The sequence below is a fragment of the Palaemon carinicauda genome, chromosome 7 (genome assembly GCF_036898095.1).
Source record: "Palaemon carinicauda isolate YSFRI2023 chromosome 7, ASM3689809v2, whole genome shotgun sequence".
Classification (NCBI taxonomy): domain Eukaryota; kingdom Metazoa; phylum Arthropoda; class Malacostraca; order Decapoda; family Palaemonidae; genus Palaemon; species Palaemon carinicauda.
Genome location: NC_090731.1, coordinates 31171096 through 31183595, shown reverse-complemented (window position 1 = coordinate 31183595; position 12500 = coordinate 31171096). Strand labels below are relative to the sequence as shown.

Here is a 12500-nt window from a genome sequence, read left to right as displayed (position 1 = left end):
TCTTGAGTGATCTTTTGGTTTTGAATTGCCTCTTGAGTGATCATTTGGACTGGAATGGCCTCTTGAGTGATCTTTTGGACTGGAATTGCTCTGGAGTGATCTTTTGGACTGGAATTGCCTCTTGAGTGATATTTTGGTTTTTAATGGTCACAATCATATAAAGGGATTAAGCTTGTTCTCCTGAATGAAAATTTGGTCAATATAATTGATAGGCTTATCCCTGCTCGTGTGTTAAATTACTAAACCAGGGATAAACCCCGGTTTTAGGATGATGGCAGTCATGCTTATTTCGAAAAACAAGAGGCCTATCATCTTTGGATAAGTAATATATCAGTAAGCAGAGTTGTTTTCCTGCCGATAAACTAAGTAGTTTAGTTTTGCAGTTCTGTAAAATAAAAGCACTAACACTTGGCCTTGATGCTTACCTAGATATAAATCTATTGATGCTTATATATGTGCAGACCAAAATGGTATCTTTCCTTTATTTCTAGTGAAGATTGTGGATTTCTCGGTTCCTAAGCTTTCTGTTATTTTTCAAAAGTTAGCAAGATGAGGTTGCACTTGTAGGAGAATTGGTGATGTTACTCTACTAAGTAAATGGGTTTGTGGTAGCTCTAGGCTTGCTGACTACTGCCCAATGTCTTTCTATCCATTTTTATCAAGAGTTTGTTAATGCCTCTGGGTAAAACATATGAATAGATATGCTTGAGGTAATCGTGTGTTTGGTAGTTTGCAGTTTGGCTTTTCTAACGGCCTACGCGCGTGTGATGTCCTTCGTACAATTCCCTACACCGTACAGAAATCCCTTGATTTTGGTCAGGAAGTTTGCATGATTGGTCTTGAATATAGTACTTCCTTTGACATTGTTAATCATGAGACCCTTGTTCTCAAAACTAGGCAGATGGGAGCTGGTAGAGCCTTTTTTATACTGTGTTTTCCTCCTTATCATGAGTGGATTTTCAAGATACATCATTCAGCAACTCAGACATATTTTCTTTTTAATTATTTCATGATACAAACAGGTAAGTGATTATCTGTAGTTATTTCTTTATGCAAGTGTCCCCTTTTTGAGTTTCTGCTGCAAGGCAGAGGTTTGTATTATTGAAGACAACTCCAATCAGCGTAACCTTTTGTTATGTTTTCTGTTGTTAGATGTGAATGTTTATTAATATTCAGCTTTTATTTTTAAGTTTTCATAAATATATTACTTCTGTTTTTCGTTATGTGTTTCGAATGTTGGTTGTTATCCTAAGACCAATACTCGTCTGGCTTATTATCATCATTCATCTATGCCAAGTTTATTTCTTATGTGATGTTACTTTTCCTTCATATTTTCTGTTTCGTGATGTCCCTGTTTTTCTTAATTAGTGCTGCTGATAATCGCTTACAAAGCCGATATATTTTCTTTCATAGGGTACTCCAGCTATTCAAATATCTCATCTTTTATAAATGATCTATCACCTGTTACATTTTGTTTTGAATTTTCCTTGATACGGAGAGTTAGCCCCCATCAGAATGCATTTTTCTATTCTCTCCGTTGTTCGTATTTCATAAAAGTTTGTCCCATGTCTTGCCTGATCCTATATTCCCATTTAATTTCAGCTCCCAGTTACAACATTAGTATCATCCGGCCAGGCAAGTTAACCCTCTTCTTCCACCGTTTTCTTTTCTACTCTTCTGCCACAAACATCTGCTTTTTTTCCTTTATAATCAATTCCAGCTCGCTTGTCACTTCTTGCTACTTTTCTAAACGCTATTCTTTTCACTAATCATATTTTGATATGTTTTTTTTTTCAGGATCACTGTAATGGTAGTAGTTGTATTATATGTTCAGGTTTAAGGTTAATTGTGGAATTGTGTAAAATAATCTATGTAAATATGTATAAAGAAATCCTATGTTTATGATTTGGGAGTAGATCTTCTTTGAAAAATGCTAAGCATATGGCATTCATTTGTACGTGAATCTTCTTAATGGTTCGTATGATATAATTCTCATGTTATTTTCTACTTTGGAGAAAAGTCATACATTACACAAAGAAAGTAAAACGAACCATTGGGAAAGTTCTGCAACAAATATACCATTACTGTATCTATGTACATTATTATTTATTACCTGTGTTTTCCCTCTCATCAACATATGTAAAGTATTATTCATGTTACCCCCTGAGTGCTTTAATTATATCACAGTAATTACCCCTGGGAGCGAAAGACGTCCTTTAATATTATATCAGTAATCAATACTGGAATACACCCTTTCGTCTGATAAAACTTTCATAGCTTCCAAAAAAGTTCCCGTCAACTGGAGGTCTTTATTTTGGGTAAAATTGTAATCCCTCTTTAAAAAGAGTACAAGGTTTTTTTTTTTTTTTTTTTTTTTTTTTTTTTTTTTTTTTTTTTTTTTTCTTAATGTGTGCTTTCCTCTGATAGATTTTCTTCAAACTTTTATAGGTTATGGATAAGCATTTGTCAACTGAAAATCTTTATTCCGAGAAAAATTATAATTTCTCTCTAAAGAAAAGTATATGAAAATTTTTTGAGCCTCTTCATATCGACATTTTGAGAATGTACTTTTTTTTACTGTGAAACGTATCTGCATACTATAGTTTGACTCATACATGTACAGTGGTAAGGTTTTCACCTAGTATTCGCACGGCAGCAGATCGATCTCGGTGTGGGACCGTGAGTTTAAGTTTATAATTTCTTACAGCAGATTTGTAACTGTGTAACTTTTAGTTTGTATTTAAAGTAATTACGTCAATCCACTAGATAACAGATTTATTGAAAACGATTTTCAATTTTTCGGGTTGGAATGTAAAAATTTGTTATTTTACGATTTATTATACTTTATTAGGCAGCAAAAGATAGAATTTTGTGCTATGTACGCTCCATACCTCCTAAAAAATTCATAGTACCACCGGTCTTATTATGGTCCTGACAGAACAAAGAGATCTAAGCCGTACGTTTCAAGAAGCCTTTTTGAATAAAAAAAAATAACTGAATAGAAATTTTATTTTGTGTGGTTTTACTCATGTTAATCCTTGGTTATATAATATGAAATGATTAGAGTAACCAGATCATTTTTCACTTCCATAAAAAATTGAGTTAATTAAATGCTTTATATATACAGTAGATGATTAATTTTTATTCATTGTTTAACAATCATAATTGTAATATTTATTCAGGCTGTGATGTTTCAACCTTTAAAATGTATAGTTACACATAAACTTCAATGTTACACTATTTCTGATATCTGCAATTAATTTAGAAAACACCACTTTTGAGTTGACTAGAGAATATATATATATATATATATATATACACATATATATACATATATATATATATATATATACATACATATATATATATATACATATATATATATACATATATATATATACATATATATATATATATATATATACATATATATATATATATATATACATATATATATATATACATATATATATATATACATATATATATATATATATATACATACATATATATATATATACATATATATATATATATATATACATACATATATATATATATATATATACATATACATATATACATATACATATATATATATATATATGTATATGTATATATGTATATGTATATATATATATATATATATGTATGTATATATATATATATATATATGTATATATATATATATATTAAATATATATATATATATATATACATATATATATATATACATATATATATATATATATACATATATATATATATATATATACATATATATATATATATATATACATATCATCGTCGGCGCCCACTCGTGTCCGAGTATTGAGTTCTGTCGTTAGCCATCAGCCTCCTATCTGTGGGGTGGGTGCTTATGCCTGATGTGGCTGTTAAGTCCTAGTCTGTGGTGGAAGAGTCGCGGACAGTGTTCACAAGGGAGGGTAGGTGGTGGGCGGGGCTGTTCTAATCGCTCTCTCCTTCTTCTCCTCCTAGCCTCCTCATTTTGTCTCCTCCTCTCCTCGAAGTCCATGGTGCCATGGTGTACTGTACTCCTCCAGGTTTTCCTGTCCCTGGCTGTTTCTTCTCATGAGGAAGGATCGATGTCAGTTAAAGCCAGGGTGCGCTTTAGTTGATCTTTATAGCGCATTTTCGGGGCTCCTCGTGGTCTGGTGCCCTGGGTCAGTTCTCCGTAGAATATTTTCTTTGGAAGCCTAGATGGATCCATCCTATTCACGTGTCCTATCCAGCGGAGGTGGTGGTGGATGATGGTGGCCTCCACGCTGGTCAGCGAGGCACGTTCTAAGACTTCAATGTTGGTGGTGTGGCTCTCCCAGGGGATTTTCAAGATCCGCCTCAGTTTCATTTGTTGGAAGCGTTCTAGGTTTTTAATATCGTTTTTATATAGCGTCCATGTTTCACATGCATACAGGAGCGTGGAGAGGACTACTGCCCTGAAAACCATTATTTTGGTGGTCATTGTCAGTGCGTGGTTGTTAAATACGAGGCAGTTGAGTCGGCCAAAGGCGGATTGGGCTGCCCTGATCCTGTTCTCCACGTCCTTTCTGCTTGTGGGAGTTGATGTTAGGATGCTCCCTAGGTAGGAGAACTGGTCCACCTGTTCTAACGGTTGGTCATTCACTGTGGTATTGAAGTTGGGGAGCATCAGTCCTGGTGGATGTTGGACGAGGGTCTTGGTTTTGTCTGAGTTGACTTGCATCCCAAAACGTTCGTAGGCAGAGTTGTATGCATCAGCTAACGACTGCAGGTCCTCTGCCGTCTGACCTGGGGTGGCATTGTCGTCAGCATACTGCAGTTCTCGCACTGCACACAAGGTGGTCTTGGTTCTGGCGCGGAGTCTAGCGAGGTTGAAAGTGCCCCCATCCATGCGGAAACGTAGGTCGACTGAGGGTGTGTCTGGGGGAATCTCGTTGAGCATTGCGGCAGTGTATAGCGAGAAACACGTCGGGGCCAGAACACAGCCCTGCTTCGGGCCGCCGTTGATGGGGAATGGGTCTGAAAGAGAGTTCTGGTGGCAGACTCTCCCAACCATTCCGTCATGGAGAGCACGCACCAGCTTGACAAAATCGGGTGGGCAGCCATATCTTTTGAGGACAGCCCACATGGCAGGTCGAGGTACTTTGTCGAAGGCCTTTTTCAAATCCCAGAAGATGAACATTATGGGGTGTTGTTGTTCGAGGCTCTTCTCTTGTAGTTGTCGCGCACAGAAGATCATGTCTATGGTCCCGCGGGAAGGTCGAAAGCCGCACTGGGACTCTGGCAGGACGTCTTCTGCGAGAATAAGGAGGCGGTCAAGGAGAATCCGAGCGAAAATCTTACTCGCGATACTTAGTAGTGATATTCCCCGGTAGTTGTTACAGTTCTCCCTGTCTCCCTTCTTGAAGATGGTAGTGATGTTTGCATCGCGGAAGTCACTGGGGGTGGTCTTGGTCTCCCATATTTTCAGTATAAGGAGCATCAAACGGTTCTTCAAGCAGGGGCCACCGTGAGTGAGGAGCTCCAACGGGATGTTGTCTGACCCTGGGGCTTTGCCGGGCTTCATGCGCTGCAGGGCCTTGTTGAAGTCATGGATGGAGGGTGGTAGTGCCATCCAGTGACGGACGGGATGCTGCGGGGTCATTCGCAGGAGATCGTCTGGGGTGTCTGCTTGGTCATTGAGGAGGTTCTCAAAGTGAGACCTCCACCTGGCCAGGATGCCCTCGCTGTCGGTGATGGTCGTGGCCCCATCCGCGTCCTTCAGGCTGCCCACTGATGACCGTGTGGGACTGAATATTTCCTTTGTTGCTGCATAGAATCTGCGCAGGTCACGTTGGTCAGCGAAACTCTGTATTTCTGCAGCTTTTCTTTGCCACCAGATGTTCTGGGCTTCACGGATACCTCTCTGGCAACCAGCTTCAGCCACCTTGTGAGCACATTTGTTAGCTGCTGTTGGTTGGTTTTCCAAAGTCAGGCGTGCTTGTCGTTTGGTTTCAATGAGAAGAGAGATGGTAGCATCATTCTCATCTAACCAATCCTGCCGTTTCTTGGTGGTGTAGCCTAGTGTTTCCTCCGCGGCACAGGCCATGGCGTTTCTGAGGGTGGTCCAGTGGTGCTCAACAGTGGCCTGACCCACAGGGTCTGCGAGGTATTGTTCGCAGGCCTCCTTGTAGTTCTGTGCCACCTGTGGGTTTTTTAGCTTACTACAATCAAAGCGTTGGTGTGGTACGCTGTCAGGTGCCCTTCTGGGTGGTCGTAGGGTCATCACGGAGAGTCGGGAGATGAGGAGTCTGTGGTCCGTCCAGCAGTCGTCCGCTCCGGGCATGGATCGGGTGATGCGGACGTCTCCTCGATCTCTGGCTCTGGTCAGGACGTAGTCCAGGGTGTGCCAGTGTTTAGACCGTGGGTGTCTCCATGTGGTCTTTTGTCGCTTTGGTAACTGGAAGATGGTGTTGGTTACCACAAGTTGGTGTTCTGCACACAGACCCAGTAGGAGTTGGCCATTGGCGTTGCAATTTCCAATGCCATGGCGGCCGATAATTCCCTCCCACAGGCGATGGTCTTTGCCTACTCGGGCATTAAAGTCGCCAAGCACAACGAGCTTGTCATTGGCGGGCACTGCCTGGATGGTGCGGTCGAGCTGGGTGTAGAAGGCAGCTTTGTTATCATCAGTTGAGGTCATAGTCGGGGCGTAGACAGAGATCAGGGTGAGATGTCTGTCCTGCGTGATGGGGATGCGGACAGTCATCAGGCGCTCACTGATGGCCTTGGGAGCTAGGTTGTGCTGCTGCACTAGCTGGGAACGGATGGCGAAGCCGACATCGTGGATGCGAGGCTCCTCTAGGGCCTTGCCTTTCCAGAAGATGTTGTAGCCTGTTCCAGCTTCCCTGATGTTGCCCTCTTCGGGTAGTCTGGTCTCGCTAAGAGCCGCCACATCAACATTGAAGCGGGCTAGCTCCTTGCAGACGAGGGCTGTACGTCGTTCCGGGCGGTTGGTGTTCGTCACGTCTTGGAGGGTGCGGATGTTCCACGCACCTAAGGTTAATATTTTTTCTTGTTATTTCGACCGCATTAGTGGGATGTCCGCCAGCCGCGGTGAGCTGACCAGACGGGTTTGCTGTGTCCGATTTTTACCCCACCTTTTCTAGGGGCCTCCCCATGTGGGGTGGGCTACGGTGTCCTCAATAGGCCTGCCCAGTCACGGGTCCAGCTGAAGAACTCTGGTGTCACGGCACCGTCACCAGAGAGCGACTGAATCTTAGACTCGCCGCCTGAGTGCAGTCGTGGGCTAAGGGCTTCCAGCTATCCAGGCCTGCCCCCTTCACCCACAGTGCTGTCGCCTCAGGACTTGCTGGTGGTGATGATGATGATGATGGGAGAAAGAGATGAAGAAGGGTGGAGGAAACGACAGAATGCCAGTAGCTGGGTATATTGTTTTGGGTGGTCGTGGCTTTGCAACAGCCACGCACACACACTTGGCCCACATCATTTTCACCGCGGCTCAAGACATATGAGACAGGCGGCTTCTCCGATGTTGGTTGCATCGGGCTGCCGGGTTCTTGTTATGTCAAGGCCCGCCTTGTTGCCTGCCCGACAGGCATTGCCCTCTTCCGCCGCGCTGGGAAGCTCCGCCGTTGGGGTCTTGTTTGGTTTGATTTTGGAGTTTTCCTTCTCCTAGCCTTTGCCTATCTTAAAATAAAGGAGAAGGCCTATATATACATATATATATATATATATATATATATATAATGTTATATGTTTGTGTGTGTGTATGTTTATGTGTATATATATTGTAAAAATGTAATGTTCATGATTGCTAAGGTTTCTCCTGTGGTATGATTCATTTTAACCACGCCTTGGATGTATTAAGCTGAAAACTAAACATATTTTGATTTATTTACTATATTGTTAAGGCAGTTACTGGAGATGTGCTTTCAACCTAAAATATAGTAAGGAATTCATTTAATTATACACAGACACAGACACACACACATATATATATATATATATATACACACACGAATATGGATGGATATACACATCCACACATATTCATATGTATATATATATATATATATATATAATGTAAAGTAGGTATATAAATATTTACACTATTTATATATTTCTAAAATTCCTTTTTACAAACCCACACCACACAAAACAAAATGCATTTCACATTTATTTTTTATTTTAGCCTGCCTGATGATCTTTATCTTTTACTAACCTTTAGATAATCCTTTGAAATCCTTGCAAAACAGCAAAGATCTTTATTTGGTATTCCAGAAATATGAAACGCAAGGTAGATATTGCGATAAGTGGCGATAATGTTGATATTTCCTTTACTTTTGTATAAATGGAATAACCAGAGGTACATGGCATCGGTAGGATGACTCATCTATTTATTATTATTATTATTATTATTATTATTATTATTATTAGAGCTACAACCCTAGTTGGAAAAGCAGGATGCTATAAGCACAAAGGGCTCCAATAGTGAGAAATAGTCCTTGTCAAGAAAGAAAATAAGGAAGTAATAAACAATTAAAATAAAAGTATTTCAATAAAAATTCAACATTGATAGATCTTTTTATATATATACTATAAAAAGAGACTTATATTGGCCTTTTTAACATAAAAACAATCGCTGCAAGTTTAAACTTTTGAAATTTCACCGATTCAACTACCTAATTAGGAAGATCATTCCACAACTTGGTCACAGCTGGAATAAAACTTCTTGATAATCAGAACAGGTTATTGGATCTAGGCTTAATTCCTTCATCACTTATATAAATGAAAGCGCATCTCTCTTTCAGAGCCATTTTCTTAATCACTTCTTTAACTTCTGTAATATGTAAACTGAGAAAAAACATCTTTGCAATTGTCATAAAATTGTCTCCATAGACTCTCCCGACTTCTTCACTCAAGAAAAAATGTATGTTTATCCGTTGCTAATACATGTGCAAACTATTTATGCACAATGGTCCGTGGAGTTTAGCGTATATTATTATTATTATTATTATTATTATTATTATTATTATTATTATTATTATTATTATTACTTGCTAAGCTACAACCCTAGTTGGAAAAGCAGGATGCTATAAGCCCAGAGGCCCAAACAGGGAAAATAGCCCAGTGAGGAAAGGAAACAAGAGAAAATGAAATAGTTTATGAACTGTAATAAACATTAGAATAAATGTTTCCTATATAAACTACAAAAACTTTAACAAGAGGAAGAAAAATTAGATAGAATAGTGTGCCCTCTAGCAGGAGAACTGTAAAGGGGATGGATAATCTTGAAATTTTCTAGATTCCTTTTAGGTTACCAACATTGTTAAAAAAAAAAACCGTAGTTTTAATGGGAAATTCTGTTACTGTTCTCAGCCGTGTTTAGTAAAATACAGAGGACCGTATTCCCTCCCCCCTACTTTGCTATTATCTTTTACGCGTTGGTGACCGTAATATCACTCCTTTACGTCAATATATCCGTTTTTGAATCGGTAAACATCTGGCAATATTTATTCCAGGGTTTTTACGGTTTTTTTTTTACAGGAAATTTTAAAGTGAATTATATTTTACGTATCCTTCCAGTCAATGATCTTATCCTTAAGAGATCTTATCTTTAGGAGATCTTTAGTGATGTTTGAGATGCTCTGGTTTTCCCATTCTAATGAGATATGTATACAGGTCCGTGGCTATTATTCAGATGCAGTTTTTAATTTTCAATCTATTTCTCCTGCTGTTTAGCAATGATGTTAATGAAATATATGTTGCCCTAATTATAAGATGGAAATCTTAACTCGTTCTGGGAGAATTTTATAAATTTTTAGTAATTCTAAGAGCGCAAAATAGGCCTTGATAAATTTTGGTAATAACTTGATGAATATTAGATACTTTGTAATGGATTCTCTCATTAATATTTCTTTTGTGTGGGGGGAGGGGGATTAATTTTTATTGGCTATTAGTACGCATTAGTGTACAGGAAAATGCTAGGAATAACCATTTGGAAAAGAACCATTATACATTGTCATTTGAGGATATTTAAAAGAAATAGATAATTGACGGCCCTTACTGGAAATTACTAGATGCTGGAAAATACACAATCAGATATCCAGGAGACAGCAAACTATCATTTGATGTTTATGGATGGCACATGTTAGATTAATCCATTGATATTACAATGTCTTGCAGCCATATTCACTTTGTTACGACTATTTTGTGGTGTGGATTTGTTTGTTTTAAGTGTCCTAATACAGAGGGTAACTACCCTTAACTGTTAAAAAGAAACACCGGGATTTTAATTGGAAATTCTCCGTAAAAAAATATACTGTTCTCAGACGTTTTTCAGTTAAATACAGGCGACCGTAATTTTACCCCACTCTGTTATTATCTTTTACGGTTTGGTGACCGTAATATCACTCTTTTACGTCAATATATTTGTTTGTAAAATGGTAAAAACCGGAATGAATGTTGCCAGGCATTTACCTTTTATTTAAAGCAAATTTTAACAGTGTTCATCCAGTCTTGTCTCAGAGGTAGATTCAGAAAAGAAAACTTTAGGTTCAAGTTTGTGTAGGAACCCTAATTTTCTGTTGACATTAATTTGACAATTTTTCTTCAAGATTTCTAAATTATTTAATACTATAAGATTTGACAGTTTTCATTAGGCATGTATTGCTTAATTTTTTTTTCTGAAAAGGTCTCTTATCCTTCATTATTATTATTATTATTATTATTATTATTATTATTATTATTATTATTATTATTATTGTTATTATTAATATTTTTATTTCTCGGTAGGAGACCCTCCTTCAAACTGGTGGAGTTGAATACTATTGCTGCATCGGCAGAATTCAATTTCTTGTCCAATTTCTCAATTCTACGGACAATTCTCTTTCCAGGGTTGCTACATTCAGCTAGCAAGTTGGCGAAGTTCATCAGGTGGGTGAAAAATGCAATTCAGGTTAAGGCTGGATGTAATTACTACAAATACAAGTAATACTCGAAAATTACAACATGTAAAGTCAGGAGTGGATCGCGACGCGTTTCGGAACTGCTTGCTCCGTCTTCAGGCGAGAAGTGAGGCTCTGGCTGGATCTGGGTCCTTATATATCCCGGTTCTGGTTCGTAGAAAGGGGCTTCGAATTTTGATTGACCGAGCGGAGGTTATAGGCTCGGGTGGCTGATGTACGACGAGCTCGGCTCAGCCTCCCAGGCTGAGAGGTAGGAAGGAATCCTGAATCCTGATTGGTCAAGACACGCGCCGAGCCAGCCAAAAAGTCAGGAAAGCTCCTCTCTCGCTCAATGGACTGGGATGAGAGAGGTATCCGAGCTCCCTGATTGGCTGAGGTACGCGCGGAGACGGGCTCAAAGTCAGGCAGCCCATTCCCTCGCTCAGCAGACTGGAATTCCGGACCATGTTCGCCGCCAAAATCAGCATTCGGCCAGACGATTTCTCCATTTGTGGGGATGTCAGGATCGTGGTTGTCATTGTTCTGGGGGTCTTGTTCTTGGTTCCTGAAATTGAACATCTTTCTCTATCCCAGCAGGTGGCGACGTCTGGGTACTGGTCGTCAAAAACGTCAAGGTTTCGGACAACGGAGTTTACGTCTGCGAGGTCAACTCTCAACCTTCGCTGACGTCACGTTATATGGTCACTGGTGAGTCAGTCATTGTTGTTTATCTATATTATTATTATTATTATTATTATTATTATTATTATTATTATTATTATTATTATTATTATTATTATTATTATTCGCCTAGCTATAACCCTAGTTTGAAAAGCAAGATGTTTGAGTTGTGTATTGGAGAGTTATTGTTTTATCGAGATGTGAGGGAAGATATTTGGGTATTCTTGAAGATACAGGGATTTACTCAGAGATTTTGTCTTACAATGGAGGGTTTTTACTTTTTTTTGTGCTTGATCGTGTTTCGTAATGTAGTTATTACGTTAATGGTGAGATTCTATTATTATTATTATTATTATTATTATTATTATTATTATTATTATTATTATGTTAGTGTTGTCAGGTGTATGAGCAAAGAGGAGAATTTGTAAAGAATAAACCAAACTATTCGGTGTAGGTGTAGTTAAAGGAAAAACGAGCCGTAATAAGAAAAGATTCCAGTCAAAGGACCAAATAATTCTCTAGCAGTAGTATCTGAACGGGTGCCAACCTATTACCTGATTTCACCATACATTACTTATATGTTCACTATCGCCGGCTCTATGCCTTCTTATGTAAAGCCTATCGTCTTTTATTAATGAAATCCAAATATTGACACAATTACACAGTTTGGACTAAGTAAGATCATTTTGGGATTTTGAAAATCCCTACTCATAGTTGGTAACGTAAATATTAGTCACTATTTGGCATATAATGAATCTATTGGATTTTCCCACTGGATTCATTGTCCAGGTAATTGAATGCTAATAAAGACCATAATTGGTTGATCTTGCCAGGGGGAGGAAGCTCGAATATTTGCCTAACTTGTCTTAC

General features: G+C 38.7%; 1 protein-coding gene across 1 annotated transcript in view; it reads left to right on the top strand.

The window, feature by feature from the left end:
* Positions 1-12500, top strand: part of LOC137644232 (uncharacterized) — a 253394-nt gene that overhangs the window by 225987 nt on the left and 14907 nt on the right. Inside the window, exon 4 of the mRNA XM_068377230.1 lies at positions 11544-11657. Coding sequence (XP_068233331.1) covers positions 11544-11657 — 114 coding nt within the window. The remainder of the gene's footprint in view (positions 1-11543; positions 11658-12500) is intronic.